General features: G+C 43.8%; 1 protein-coding gene across 1 annotated transcript; it reads left to right on the top strand.

Moving 5' to 3' along the window:
* Window positions 1–3,575: 3,575 nt before the first annotated feature.
* RPS7 (ribosomal protein S7) lies at window positions 3,576–15,432 on the top strand. The gene is made up of 7 exons (XM_084623437.1): window positions 3,576–3,600; window positions 4,312–4,393; window positions 5,113–5,184; window positions 7,728–7,871; window positions 9,965–10,029; window positions 14,109–14,259; window positions 15,316–15,432. The coding sequence occupies exons 2-7, from the start codon at window positions 4,319–4,321 to the stop codon at window positions 15,391–15,393; spliced, it is 585 nt and encodes a 194-aa protein (XP_084479563.1). The 5' UTR covers window positions 3,576–3,600; window positions 4,312–4,318; the 3' UTR covers window positions 15,394–15,432.
* The last annotated feature ends 421 nt before the right edge of the window (window positions 15,433–15,853 follow it).

The raw sequence follows: 15,853 nt of genomic DNA, 5'->3' as shown, positions 1-15,853 counted from the left end.
GATCAGGGCCAAAGTCAGTATATTAAAAGTGGTAATGAGAGAAAACCAGCACATTAAAGAGTTAAGTTTCCTGTGGGGGCACTGTGACTGCAGAACTCTCTGCTATAAATTCAGCCATGTTTTACTACCCCTTTCATTCAAATTCTCTTTAAACTGCACTATTGGGTTTAGTTTGGCCTTGATTTTACACTAGGTAAGTTTTCAAAATATTTTTTAAAATCTTTTCCTTTCTTAAACTCAAACATATAGGCTATCCCTTCAGTTCTGTCTATTTAATTTTAATGAAATTTTATTTATGGTTTTTCTTTTACTTGAAGTCTGGAGAAAGAATAAGGTTTTCATATAGCTGAGGGAATGATGCAAACAAAAAGAAGGAGAAATAGGCAGAAAAAATAGTGAATAAATTTGTTAGTCTCTAAGGTGCCACAAGTATTCCTAGTCTTGAGTTTCTGCCCTTTTAGGGGCTTCCCTCCCCCTGTCATACAGATCCATACTAAAATTTATTGTAAATTCTGTTTAGCTAAAATTATTATTGACAACATTTGGTTGGTCAGAGTTGATGGGGGGCAGGGAGGATAATCTGTGTTAGATAATGCATTGGCTTGGAGCATGTTTAAACTGAACTTAAAATTTGTTCCCTAGGATGGGTAAAAATATCCCCTTAATAAAGTCTTCAAGAAACTAAATGCATCTTATTTTAAGCTATTCAGAAATTAAACAGTCTCTTACAACCTCAGGACTGTCACTTGGTGTATTGTAGAGTAACTATGCAGGTATACATTTAGTTACTATGATGGCAAGTGTTATATCATTACTGAAATAGTCAAAAACTGAGGAAAAGAAGCCACCATATTTACCTGCTTCTGGGGACACCTTTCTCAGAGATCTTCTAAAAGAAAAGGCTTTCTGGTTTTGAATTTTCAATTTGACAACTAATACACGTCATGGGTGCAATTGCTACCACTTAGTCTTTTCTTTAAAAAATTATGTATATACCTTCATACTGGTGGGCTCTGTTTCTTGCATGGAAAATTGTACTACTATATGATCATGGAGAGCTATTCTAGGAGCTCTTAATACCAAAGAAGCATTAGTTTGCTTAGAGGAATAATCATAGGACTGGGGAACTAGAAATAGCGGAGTTATACTCAAGTTTCTATAATTGACTTATTGTGACTTTGAGAAGTCACTTGACTTCCTTGTTCCTTCTCTGTTTTCCTCCTGTAAAATGAGGTATTCAAATATCCCATTTCTGTTGTGAGGACTAAGGGCTCGATTCACAAAAGGATTTAGGTGTCTAACTGCCACTTTAGGCACTTAAGTCCTAGAACCAGGCCCCACTGGCATTCACAAAGCCCCCACTCAGCTGCCATCAAACCCTGTAGGCGTCTAAATTCACTCAGCACCTAAACTTTTGCAGTACAAGTTCCCTAGGTGCCTGTGTTTCTTCTTCTGCGTATGCGCACTGGAGCACCACAACAGGGATCTAGGTGTCCAAGCTTCAGAGTGTTACATGAACCGTGGGAAGATAGGCAGTCTTCCACCTAACTCACTGCTGGGGCCTCAAGCTCACTTATAGATGAATGTATGCAGAATGGGGAGACCTTTCCTTTTAACTTTCAGCTCAATGGCTAGTGTACTTGGCTGGGATGTGGAAGACTTCTGATTCAAGTCCCCAGAGAGAGGGAGAGGATTTGAACGGGGACCTGTAACCCAGGGACTTCTTAGTGTCAACTGGCAGAGGGCACAGGGGTGCATAAGGGTTACAGGGATCCTCTACATAGTTAGCCAAAGAACTTCATGAAAGATGTCTACTGAAAGGATGATCAGTAAGATATAGGCTAATACTTGCAAAATGTATGGATAGATAATATATAAGGAGTTATGTGAAATGTTATTAAGGTCTGTGATGGGGCTGGTCATCAAAAGATGAGAAACAGCCTTCTTTCAGGCAAGAGATGTTTATCTATTTGTCTGACTACATGGAAATTGAGTATTGCATGGTTCACAATAGACAGCCATTTACAGTCTGAGCCTAATGCTGATGAAGGTATTGTAAATTCCCTTTCTGGAACTTCTTACAGAAGAATTAAACCAGGAGGAAGGAGCCCTCTTTTAAGATAAGACAATGGATTTTTGGACTATAACTGTAGGTACAGGCTATACTCTGCATCCTTTACTGAGGGGACAGGCTGAGAGAATGGCTTGTTTCATGATGATAAAGAGATCACAGCCTACCTGGCTGAAAGGCGTTAGTGAGCAATACTAAGTTCTAGAATGCATATTATAATTTTATTTTATATGTAGTTAGTTTTCAATACTTCCATCAATATGCTGCTTCCTGAATCTATTAGATATGTTTATAATAAAAACAAGAAGTATGTTTAAGCGCTGTGTGTGGAGAGGAACGATGATCTTGAGGTGTAACTGGCAAACTGAGGTGTACTGTTCCTTTGGGAGTAGCAGATCTGTGAGTGTCTAGTGGAACTGGTTTTGTATAGTTTAGATGGATGCTCAGAGTACTCCGAGTAGGGCTGCTGGAACAACTTTTGTAATGGGACTGCTGAGAGCCATTGACCCAAACTTTAAACCCTGTATGTGATGTAAACCATTTCAAGCTGGGGGGTGTGCCATCACCCCTCCACCCCTAGTTTCAGCATCTATGGCTCAGGGTTTGGTGTGCACCTATTGTTAATCTGTAGAGAGCTAGGGCTGACTTCTGGAGGCTTGGAAGGCAAGGGGGAACTGACCCACAGTAGGCACAGACAAGGAAGGCTGAAAGCAGATAGTAAGGAAGTGCCACACAACCATGGGTACCATCACACTTTCCAACATCTCAATGCTCTAACCATTGAGCTATGGGTTATTTTGTTGCGGTGGGGGTCCTTTAGTCTCTCCTCTTGAAGTTGTTCCACTGTGGATTAAATTAAATCACTGGATAAAAGAGCAACTCTGTAGCTTCAGGGATAAAGCACTCATCTGGGAGGTGGGAGACCCAGGATTCAGTTTCCCTGCTCCAATAACTTCGTATACAATTTATTCACAGTGGAACAGCTGTAACAGAGAACACTGTAGACTAGGAGCATAAAACGGGCTTGAATTAACATAAAATTATAGAAGAAACTTAAATCTGCTGAAGGGCCAGAAAAAGAACATAGCACAAGAATGGCCCGGCCCTGGCAGCTCCACATGGCCACCTGCAGACAGAAAAGAGGAGCCTTCCACCCATCTTCCACACACCCCTTAACTTGGTAACATTAAGAGGTTCTACTCTGAACCGCACACATGCGCCCCGTGCCACTATAGTGCTATGGCAAGGCGACGGCGCATGCGTCATCCTGCATCCTCTTTTCCACGGCTTCATCCTAGAGCCACGCTCGCCTGAGCCGGCTAGGACAACACTAGTCAGCGCCCATGCCAATAGCTGAATCCCCCTGTTCGGCTTCACTCTGGCGGAAGTGGCTCGGGACGCTATAGGTCGGACTGCCCCTCTTCCGGGTTTGGCTTCAGGTCTGTGTGGGCGGGGCGAGTCCTTCCCGGGCAGGGACCTGAGCGGTTCTCGCGAGAGCTCTCCCTCTTCCTAGGCCGGCGCTGTGAGAGGTAGGTGCTAGGGCCGCCGACGCGGAATCGCGTTTTAGCCGCTGTCCCCGCAATACCGCGCCGAGCGGGCACCAGCCCCTCGGCCCGGAGGGGTCGGTTGGGGATGCGTCCGATTAGAGGCCTCCCGCGGCCCGATGGCCGCTCAGGAACCCGGCGCACCCCGCCTGGAGCCGGGGGGCACCCGGCCCCGCGGAGCCTGTCTCCTCCGGGCAGAGCTGGGGCCTCCGTCCGGGCCCGGGGGTCGCGGCTGTGGGGCTTCTGAGCCGGGGCCCCGGGGCCTCTGTCCAGGCCCGGGATCCCTCCGGCTTCTCCGTACAGAGGCCGCCCCAGTAAATGATGGGCTCAGCGTGTGGGCTCCTGCCGGGCTCTGGCAGCGGGGGGAAGGGAGCAGCCCTCCGACCCGCCCCGCTCGAAGAGGCCGTGGCTTCTGCAGCGTGGCGTGGCTTCTGTCGGGAGCCTGATCCCAGAGACGTCTGGCTTCTGGGACTCCGCTGCTCGCTTTTCCCCATGTGACCGCTTTGAACTGTGCGCGGCTTGTGAAGCGTCTCACCTCTCCTCTCGGGGCTGACACAAAGATGATTTGCCTAGTGAGACGGATGAAGGGCCTAAATCTTTGCTGTGTCCAACTATCAGAAAGCCCTTGGCTGTGCATTGTGGCTAGTAGTCATGTGTCTGCTGACAACTGAGATGTTTCTGTTCTTTGGGTTGTAGAAAGGCCATGTTCAGTTCTAGCGCGAAGATTGTGAAGCCCAATGGTGAGAAGCCAGATGAATTCGAGTCTGGTATTTCCCAGGTATGTTAGTTTAACTCCACTATCCCCTAATAACTTGAACTAATGAAAGCACAGGTATAATCCTAGCTTGATTCAAAACTGAAGTTAAACTGCCTGAATAAGTCTCAGTTTCCTAAGGAATATAGGAATTGCAGATTTTTGCTTCATATTCTGCTTCTGATGGTAGCAAATACCTTATGCTTCAGAGGGAAGTGTAAGAACTAGTCAGTCATGCAGTGAATGGGCTATTACCAGCAGGAGAGTGAATTTGTGCGTGGAGGGTGAGAAAACCTGGATTTGTGCTGGAAATGGCCCAACTTGATGATCACTTTAGATAAGCTATTACCAGCAGGACAGTGGGGTGGGAGGAGGTCTTGTTTCATATTCTCTGTGTGTATATAAAGTCTGCTGCAGTTTCCACGGTATGCATCCGATGAAGTGAGCTGTAGCTCACAAAAGCTCATGCTCAAATAAATTGGTTAGTCTCTAAGGTGCCACAAGTACTCCTTTTCTTTTTGCAGTGAATGATGTATGCATTTTGGGTGGTGAGGGTTAGGGTGTGTGTTCTTGACCCCATGGATCAGTTTATGCTTGGAAACAAATATATACAGACCATTTATAGCAGATGATTGATTAGTGTTTAGCAAACTAGTGCATGTACACAAATGCATCAGAAAGTAAAAGGATGTAACTTAAAACTGACAGTAATCAAAATTGTTCTCTCTAATTCTTCTCTGTAGGCTCTCCTGGAGTTGGAGATGAACTCTGACTTAAAAGCTCAGCTGAGAGAGTTGAACATCACAGCAGCTAAGGTAGGTTTCAAAAAACGTGCACCCCATCCAAAAAAGGTGACTGACTTTGTTGCCAACTGACAATTCTGTATGTTGGTATCTATCTTAAATGGATATTAATATGCCATGTGACAAGTGGTCAAAAAGTTTGAATTAAAGATGAATGCAAGATTTCATGGGATTGTCTTGCTGGATACTGTTGTGACTTAACGGGAGGAGGCAGACATCAAGCTTTGTAACCCTGCTTATTGGAGCTGACTGCCAATTTTATTTTTTATTTAAAATACAGTTCTAGTCTTAAAAGTGACTGTAAAAAATGCCATTAGAGCTTCCACAATTCTGACTCCAGATAAACTGATCAAATTTAACAAGTATAAAACCTATTTCTAACTTCCCAGACCAAGTTTGCAGGACTGGATCTGAAAATCCAAATGACTTCTTGCTTGCTTTACTAACCCTGAAGTTGCAATTGCAGAATCTTCATCAATGAAATGCAGACTAGAATTGTTCTGTTTTTAAAGAACAGCTCTGGGGTGTCTAACATATGTCTCATAATATTCATGTCATTATAAAAAAAATACCCCACTAACTTGGCCTATATAAAATGGGAGTAGATCAAGATACCAGTCTCACATAGTCACAGAGTAAGTGTCAGCTCTTCAGAGTTTAGTTTTAGTCTAGGATGTGATTGTAAAAATGGCATGAGGTCTATATTTAAAACAAAAAATACTTCAGAACAAAATTTGTTCAAATTACAAATTCTTCTGCCAGCCCTGCAAAGCAAACCTAAGATTCAAAGTGATCTTTGTACATAAGCAGTAATAAAACTTATGCAGGTTCTTTTGTCCCTAATGGTACCTGTGCAAACTTGTTGGGGTCTATACAGGTATATTGACTGGAATTCAGTAAACAAATCTGAAGATGCAAACTGAATTGTGGACTTTAGGCAAGTGGCTGGGGTGTGCACACTGACTTCTAATGGGGCCTGAATCTGTCTCAAGAAGCATGCTCTTGGGAAGTGCTGTACTTGTGCCAAGAGGGCTGTTCCTAATGAAATAAGAAGGGCTGTTGTTGAACAGATTTTGAAACAGTGAGGGACACAATGCATTTTAGTAAATCCAACATGGGCCTCCAGTGAGGTGGGTCTCAGAGGGCTCTACCCAAGCGGTTTTTTGGAGCATAGCTCTAAGACAGAGGTGGGGAACCTTTTTTCTATCAGGGGCAATTGACCCACAGAAAAAAATTAGTGTGGGCCACGCACAGGGGTGGGGCGCAGAGACTCGAGGCTTAGGCTCTGGGGTGGGGCCAGAAATGAGGGGTTCAGGGTATGGGAGGGGGTGTGGGATCTGGGGTGGGGATGAAGGGTTTGTGGTATAGGAGGGGGCTCTAGGCTGGGGCCAAGGGGTTTGGAGTGCGGAAGGGGGCTCAGGACTGGAGCAGAGGGTTGGGCTGTGGGTGGGAATGTGGGATGCAGACTCTGGGAAGAGGCTGGGGCAGGGAGGTGGGGTGCAGGCTCAGGCTGGGTGGCACTTACCTCAGGAGGCTCCTGGTTGATGGGGCTAAGGCAGGCTCCCTGGCCCCACGCTGCTCCAGGAAGCTACTGGCATGTCCCTAGGCTGAGGCCCAGCCAGGCAGCTCTATGCAGTGTTCTCTTCCTGCGTCCACAGCTTCCATTGGCTGCAGTTCCTAGCCAATGGGAGCTGCGGAGGTGGAGCTTGGGACGCGCACAGAGCTTCCCTGAATGCACCTGTGCCTGGGGGCCGCAGGGACATACCAGTCGCTTCCAGGAGAAATTTCCAGATGAAATTAAGCAGGGGGCTCGATCCAGCACCCGGGCTGTAGGTTCCTCACCCCTGCTCTGAAGAGTAATGACCTAGAGTCCCATTCCATGATGTTGGAGGATAAGCTTGTGCCCAGCAGTAAGGCTGGTGAGGGAGGCATCAACTTCCTAGTACTTGATCGCATACTAGGGAGGTAAACCATGCAGGACACAATCATGTTACCACGGTTATAAAATTATTTGCAGGGAGACAAAGTACTATTGAAATAGCAGTGTGGATCTTGGCAAATCAGTAGATGTAACTGACTAAGCTACCTTACTATTTGTATGAAGATGTTGCGTGGAAGACAGTTAGTGGAGGGTGTTTAAGCGATCAACCTGTTTGTGTTGATTTTTATCTTCCATGTACGCCATGGGCAACATTATTTTATTTGAAACTTGATCTCAATACCAGCCCCATGCAATTCTGTTGCACTGGAGACCCATTCAGTCTACGTTTTGATGTCTGCTTTTGTGAGATTCTCCTGTTTGAAAGGGTCAGTGAATCTGAATTGTAATTGTGACAAGTAGGGATACTAGCCTAAGGGGTGAAAAGGCTATTCATTTCATACAGCAATTTACAATTGCAACAAAATACATTGCAACAAAGCTTGATGAGAGAACTGCCATTATTATTATGTTTAATGGATTTGGTAAAGTGCTTGCTGTTACTTCAAAGCTGACCTGTGTTCAGGGGATTTAAAATCAAAGGTAACTTAAGTGTATATTTTGTCTTCTATCTTAGGAAATTGAAGTAGGGGGTGGTAGAAAAGCAATCATAATCTTTGTACCAGTTCCTCAGCTGAAATCTTTCCAGAAGATCCAGGTCCGATTAGTTCGTGAGCTGGAGAAAAAATTCAGCGGCAAGCATGTGGTGTTCATTGCTCAGGTAAATAGTTTATTTTGTGGTTTATCACTCTGTATGTGGCATATTGGTTCCCTGAACCTGTTGGGGCTGGGAAGGTAAATGTATCGAATGTGTGGTTGGTTGGTTTGTTCTTGCTCTAGATCAAATACCTTTCTAGACACTGTCAGTCTGTGGCTGCACATAAGTCTCAACAGCTTGCTTTAAGAAGCACTAGAGAAAAACTATATAGGATGGCCGAACCGTACTCTGAAAAGGAGAAATAACATGTAGCTGGAGTAGAGTCCTAGAAGTAATGAAACTTAAGCAGGAAAAATGTAAGCATAGTATTTTTGCAGACTCTCCAGTGAAAGTAGAATAGAAGTAAGCTTTAATACAAATGGTAGGGAGAGGGTGAGTTTTATTTTTTGTCTTTTAAAGTGAAAAGGAAGAAGGGGCAATGCTAGTGAGATCTCACTTCCTTTAATCTTAACCTCCCTCCCCCCCATCCTCCTCAGTTTAAGCCAAGAAAAGCTTTTTAAGATGGGAATAGATGGATGGGAAGCCAGCATTAGGAAGAGAACAAGCCCCTGGAGTTCTTATTACCATGAGGATAACTTTAAATGGATGTATGTGTGTTTTTTTAATAGTTATGAAGGCTGCACTTCACCTGTGAAGGGAAGAAGAGATCCATTTTTTGTATTGTGGTTTAAAAGGATCAAAATACCTGAATTGAATTCATGTGACTGAGTATATTCTGCACAATGAAATGTCTCTGCTAGTCCTGCACTTTAAACTTTGGGCTGTAGAGCCCAAAGTTTAAACATCAGATGTCTTATACTCATATGCGATAGCTCACACCCAGCTTTGTCTTAACACAATAACAAATGTATAACACTGTTAATTATTGAAATCTTTAATGGTATAGAAAGGGTGACAAATTTGTTTTAAAGGAATATAACAAATCATACTACCGTTCATTGGGTACTTTAGAACATTTGTCTTCAGTGGTAGTGGCTTGGCGATAGCAAGCATGATAGTTCTGGATACTACATATTGGAGCCAAGGCTCAGCGGGCTTGTCTTCACTATGGGGGTAAGTCGACCTAAGTTATGATACTCCAGCTACATGAATATGATACTCCATCAACGTAGCTTTGGTCAGCTTGCCCCAGTGTCACTGCGCTACGTCAATGGGAGACACTCTCCGGTTGACTTCCCTTACTCTTCCTGGAGAGCTGGAGTACTGGGCTCGACCAGAGAGCGCTCCGCTGTCAATTTAGCGGATCTTCGCTATAGCTGCTAAATCAGTCCCTGCTGAATTGATTACAGCAGCATCGATCTCCCCATAGTGAAGACCAACCCTAGAACTCCTGCCTTCCTAGTTAAACAATGAATCTTCTCACAACATAAGATAAGGCTGCCTATGATGAGTTGCACTTGCTTAACTAAAGAGATATTTTATGCTGATTTTTAAACTGTTGTAGACTTCTGTGTGGACATTCTAACTTAGGAATCCATTTAAGCTAAACCAAAGTAACCCACTTTTAAACTAAAATAAGTGTCCATGTGGGGACAGTCTGCAGAAGTTTAACAAATGCAGTGTAAATGTCCCTTTAGTCAAACTTCTACAACTTCCTCATGTAGACATAGCACAGGTGTCCAAAGAACTGACACCAGGAGCAGATGAATAACAATCTCAAGAATAATCTAGCAGGAAATCGTGGTGGGCAAAACCTTCTGCAGTGTTTTTTAGCAACCATTTCTAGAAAAGGCTCCCCCACCCCCTGATGTGGGTGAACAGATTATCTTGGCTATTAGCTTTGTTAAATACAAACTGTTCTCCCCAAACCTTTCCTTCTTCCCACTGAACATACTTGGCATGAGAATTTGTCAGAGGTTGCAGCAATGCACTACAGAAACTGACTTTATCATAAAGCTCAACTTCTACAATTGGAATGTGGTTTTGGGTATTTCCTGAGCATTCCTTGATGCTGTGTGGAAACAATTGTGGGACTTCTGCAGGAGAATGGTAACCCTTGAAAGAAAGTCATATTTATGATTTCAAATCTGAACATCTCTGATTCTGAGGATATTGACTAAATGTTTCATGCGGCTTGATATCACCTTCTTTCACAGAGAAGGATTTTGCCCAAACCAACAAGGAAAAGCCGTACAAAAAACAAGCAAAAGCGTCCCAGGAGGTAAGTAAATGTTACGCTGCTGAAATGTGTGCCATTCCTCTTATATGACTTGCATGACAGCCATTTTGATCATATGTAAAGGGTCTGAGAAAGATGACAAGACAAATATTCTGGGACACTGGCTCTGCAAAGACTCTTCCTTTCAGCACGTAAAGTTTAAGGTACGAATAGTGCCCTTTACCACCCCGAACTTCCTTGCATCTTCAATATTCAGATCGCTTCTCTTCAAAATCAATCCCTCAATGTGTTTCAAAAACTTATTACTGTCACTTTCTAATCTTGCAGTTCTAGAATGGCTGTGGGATAGCAGTGAGGACTGTGTTGTACAACGGGGGTCAGCAACCTATGGCATGCAAGCCAATTTTTAATGGCACACTGCTGTCTGCCGGGAACCCCGGCAGACAGCAACATGCCATTAAAAATCTGGCCCGGCCTGCTCTTCTCCGCCCACCGCTCTCTCCTTGCAGGGCCGGCAAGCTTCCTCTTCCCCCCCACCCCCCCCCCAGCATGCTGGGTTCCTGCCCCTCCTTCTCTCCCTCCCTGCAGCTGGTCAGCCCTTGCTATGGAGGGGGAGAGGGAAAAGCATATCCCCTCCAGCCCCCTGGTCAGGGCAGGGGGCTGGGAGCACCTCCACAAGCCCAGCCCACGCTCCCCAGTCCTCTGCCCTGACTTCTGAACCCTCCTCACACACGCCCAGCCCTCTACCCTCACCCCTGCACCACCCTCCCCACACCACAGCCCTGACTCCGGCACCCCCCACACATACCCAGCTCCCCCATGCCCTGACTCTTGCACCCTCCACATCCCTACCCTGAGCACCAAATGGGAGCTCCTGTGCGCGCGCACCCCCCGCCCCCACATTCCCACCTGCACCCCTTGCACCAAATGGGAGCTGCCCAGGTAAGCGCTCCACACCCAAACCTCCTGCCCCAACCCTGAGCCCGCTCCCTCATTCTAGCTCCTGGCCAGACCCTGCATCCCAACCCCCAGCCTGCTTCTTCACCCCCAGCCCTGTTCTCAACGCACTCCCACCCTCATCTCAGTGCAGCGAGAGGAAGAGAATGATAGAACCAGGGAGAAGGTAGGTACCTACTCTATGCGGACAGGGCCGGGACCCCAAACGAGCAGTGGGTTGAGTGGCAGCGGGCTGAGCTGCTCAGCCCATTGCTGGTCTGGTGTCCCGGCCACTGGTCCTGTTCAGCCCACTGCCAGTCTGGGGTTCTGGCTGCCGGCCCTTTGCCAGCCGGAGTCCCGTCCGCAGGCCCCGCTCAGCCCACTGCCGGCCTAGGTGAACAGAACCCCAGACTGGCAGCAGGCTGGTGGTGTAAGATCAGCATTTTAATTTAATTTTAAATAAAGCTGCTTAAACATTTTGAAAACCTTGTTTACATACGACAATAGTTTAATTATATAATAGAGAGAGACCTTCTAAAAAACATTAAAATGTAGTATTGGCACGCAAAATCTTAAATTAAAGTGAATAAATGAAGACTCGGCATGCCACTTCTGAAAGGTTGCCAACCCCTGTTCTACAACATTGACTTAGTTGTCAATTCTGAGATTTTTGGTGTATTTCTTGATTTGCCTGATTTCTGGCCTTGCATGGAAACTGGCAGTACGTTCCAAATGTAGTACACGTTTTCCTAATCTTTCCATCTACATCCAGCACTCTTCTTTTTCCTATTTGCTAGCAGCAATTACAGATAACTGACTTCTCTTTTTCTGGTCTGCCCAGCCACTGTCTTAAGATTGTAGGCATCTTGCAAAACAATGAAGCAATGTATGTAAACTGAGTAACTTAAGTGGATTGAGTTGGGTTCCCCTCCCTCCTCCCAATAACTTGTTCGTCTGTTGTAATGCTAGCCTTGGAACAGATGAACATCTAGGGAATGGACGCTAACGCTTCATCTGTACTGCAGAGAATTCAGTCCAGGAATTACGTTCTAGCTAAATTCTCTCTAAGCTGTGTGGTTGTGCAGTAGGCTATCAAGGGCTGTGCAGGCAGGAAGAGGCGTCTCTCCCCAGGCCGCGGCCATGAGAGAGGGCTTGGGGAAGTCCTTTCTCTCCCTGGGGCAACCTGCACCCCAGCCAGAGCCCTCACTCCCCAGCCCTGAGCCCGTCCCACACTCTGAACCCCTCAGCCCCACCCCTGCCACACATCACCTCCGTATTGGTGCACATAACAAAATTCATTCCGCACATGGATGTAAAAAATTAGAGGGAACACTGCATGTTAGCGTTAATTAGGCAAGGTAAAATTATAAAATTTGAATGGTGATTCACTGTGTGTGTGCTGATGGATATACATATAACATACCCTTACGTTTTGCCCCAAGAGATTTGATTTTTATTTGTGTAATTTTTGGATAGACTCACTTTTGTAGTTTGTTTGCTACCTGAGTGGGTGGGGAAGGAGGCTGGGCTTGCATGGGAAGCTGTGATCTAGGAGGTAATTTTTTTATTATTATTTTTTATTCTGACTTGGGGTAGAGCTAAATTCTAAAGGAAAAAAGTGTCCTTGGTACTATAAGTTCAAATTGAAGCAACAGTTTGCTTCTGTTAAACATTTTTCTCTAACTAGTTGGTCTGACTGAAATTGTTGACTACTGTCTACATTCACTGAGTGATTTGCACTTGGTGTTGGTTTCATTCTGGGATACAATCAATTTCACTGTAATTGTAATGTCAAAGATAATATTTAATACTGTGGGGTTTTTTTTTTTGGAACATATGTAAATTGGCATTCAAAGAACTTCATAGGGCACTTACAGGAATTTTTGTGGTCTAAGATGTAGAAAACTCTATCTGACGCTGCAACAATAGGGCTGTATGGGGGGAAACTTGCATTATAATTCCCTTTAAATTGCAAACACTGTTCTACGGAACCTGCTAGATGAGAGTCTGTGTTCCATTACAGAATCATCTCTAACACTGCAAGAAGTGGGGCATTGGAGGGGAATAACCAAATATTTTTGCTGAAATGTCCGGTTGTTACATCCTAACCTAATGCAGTAAATACACTCTTAAAGGTAGAAAGAACGAGGAGTACTTGTGGCACCTTAGAGACAAACAAATTTATTTGAGCATTAGCTTTTGTGGGCTAAAGCCCACTTCATCAGATGCATGCAGTGGAAAATACAGTAGGAAGGTGTGTCTGTCTGTCTGTCTGTCTGTCTATATATATATATATATATATATATATATATATATATATATATACAGAGAACATGAAAAAATGGGGGTTACCATATTAACTCTTAAGAGTTGGTATGGCAACCCCCATTTTTTTTCAGTGTGTGTGTTGTGTATATATATAATCTTACCTACTGTATTTTCCACTGCATGCATCTGATGAAGTGAGCTTTAGCCCACGAAAGCTTATGCTCCAATAAAATTGTTAGTCTCCAAGGTGCCACAAGTACTCCTCATTCTTTCTGCTGATACAGACTAACACGGCTACCACTCTGAACTCTTAAAAGTAGTATTCCTCAAATTCTTCATTTGAGGAAGTATTACACTTACAGGTGGCACTATTAACTTGTGTAAATACAACTTGCTTACACTGAATAGTGAAGCATTGATAGAAATAGTGTAGTCTCAAATATCGCTTTCACTACAAACTGCTCAGTTTTATTTTGTACTGCTATGTCCCTGGCTCCTGGAATAGCTGCTGAGATGAATTGTGGCGTGGTCACAACTAACTTTTTGATATGGTGGAGTACGGAATTCATGTTTACTGTTTATTTACCAGCCCATACATTCCTTTGTCCCAAGAATTATGGTAGTATCTCTCTGGCAGATTATAGGGGAAGTATGTTTTATAGTCATCGGACTAAGCTTGCCAATCCCTTGAAGGTTTAATTCAGGGGTTCTCAAACTGGGGGTTGGGACCCCTGGGGGGGGTCACAAGCCATCCCAAACCCCGCTGTGCATCCAGAATTTATAATGGTGTTAAATATATAAAAAAGTGTTTTTAATTTATAAGGGGGGTGGCACTCAGAGGCTTGCTATGTGAAAGGGATCACCAGTACAAAAGTTTGAAAACCACTGGTTTAATTCATGAAAATATTGTATTTCAGCCGTACACTTACTGCAGTGCATGATGCCATTCTCGAAGATCTGGTCTTCCCTAGTGAAATTGTGGGCAAGAGAATCCGCGTGAAACTAGACGGCAGCAGACTCATAAAGGTCCATTTGGACAAAGCACAACAGAATAATGTTGAACACAAGGTAAGGAACTAACTTTATACTCTTCTCTAACACAGGAATTGTGATGAGTCATATAGTTGAGTGTAAAACTCAGAACTGGCAGTGGCAAGAGTGAGAACTCTGCCCTGATCTTTAATGACATTTTGGACTAAGGAGATGCAAAGAGAAGTTTTGAAATCAAGCTTTAGTTTGACTGCACTTGGCTGCTTTACACTCTGTTTTTGGTTAACTAATTTGTGGTGACCTTTTTCCTACTTGCTCCCTCTTAATATGAGTGGTAGAAGATGGGTTTCTTATTTATAATGAAACACTTGATCTTCAAAGCCAATGTACCGGCTACATCATGGGGTAGGGGCCCCCACATATCTCTGTTACTTCGTTTCAGCTGCCTTGTGGATTGAATAGCTCTGAAAGTCTTTGAGTCTGTTCTGCTGGCAAATCTATATGATTGATGGGTTGAGTCTTAATGTTCTACAGAACATTATCACCTCCCAAATAAAGAATTCTGGGAAGTAATCTCAATATGGAAGAATTGTCATCAATTTAGTATTTCACTTAGTCTAATTTTTCAGGAAATGTGGCTTCATTAGTGCTGGTACATAACATAAAACTTGTTCAGAATGAGGTGGGAAGCCTATCATTTCCTGTTGATATAGGATTTCTTAGCAGTAACTTAAGAAACTAGCCAAATTAAACTTGGAATAAAATGAGTTTTGAATTCTGGACTGAATCAGTTCCTGAATGAATCTGTCATCTTCAACATAGTCATCCGTTGAGGTTACTTGTGGGTCTGTCCAACTGGTATATGGGAGTATAGCCCTAAGTGCAGTGATGTACAATCCCCTTCCACAGTGTTGAAGAGCAAGCGTGTCCCTGGTTCTAGAGCTGATGAGGGCAGCATCCTTTATATTCCTATAACTTCTCAGTCTCTAGACAATTACTGAGGAGAAACCATGCAGGGTGCAACTTGAAACATAATATATAAAATTATGTCTGAACTATACAGCAGAACATGCAGCTTTTAGAAAACTTATAGAAAGTAAACTAATGCTGTTATACTTGACTCTTTCTTTCCAGGTGGAAACATTTTCTGGTGTCTACAAGAAGCTCACTGGCAAAGATGTTATTTTTGAGTTCCCAGAATTCCAGCTGTAAAGTGCAAGAATGACTGAATAAACAGTTTAATTGTTCATATCTTAAGCAATTTCATTTAAACTAAACACTTTATAAAAGCACACTACAGAAGGAGGAACTAGCTGACGTAGGTAACTGGTAATGGCTTGGCTATGGAACCTTCTAGTTTAACTGAGTTGCATTTATTAAAGTAGGTAAGAACTCATGTCACCAGAACCTAATGGTAACTAGGTAAGAGCCTTCAGTTTCTAGTGGACATGTCCATACCCTAAATCACACAGAAAGCCTTGGTAGGGAAGTACACTAAACAGGTCTAAATAATAATACCTTCTCCGAGGATGAATTGGTCTGGCAAGGTTGTGTATGCAAACTTAAACTCATGAATTTTCCATTTATTTTAGAAACTCAGGTAGAATGAAAATGGACAGTTCCCAAGGTTGGTGGGAACATTCATCTACATAATAAATACTTGGCTTTAGAT

This window comes from Lepidochelys olivacea, assembly GCF_965140295.1.
Source record: "Lepidochelys olivacea isolate rLepOli2 genome assembly, chromosome: 3".
Lineage (NCBI taxonomy): Eukaryota > Metazoa > Chordata > Testudines > Cheloniidae > Lepidochelys > Lepidochelys olivacea.
The sequence above is the reverse complement of the archived record's forward strand: the minus strand, read 5'-3'. Positions and strand labels throughout refer to the sequence as shown.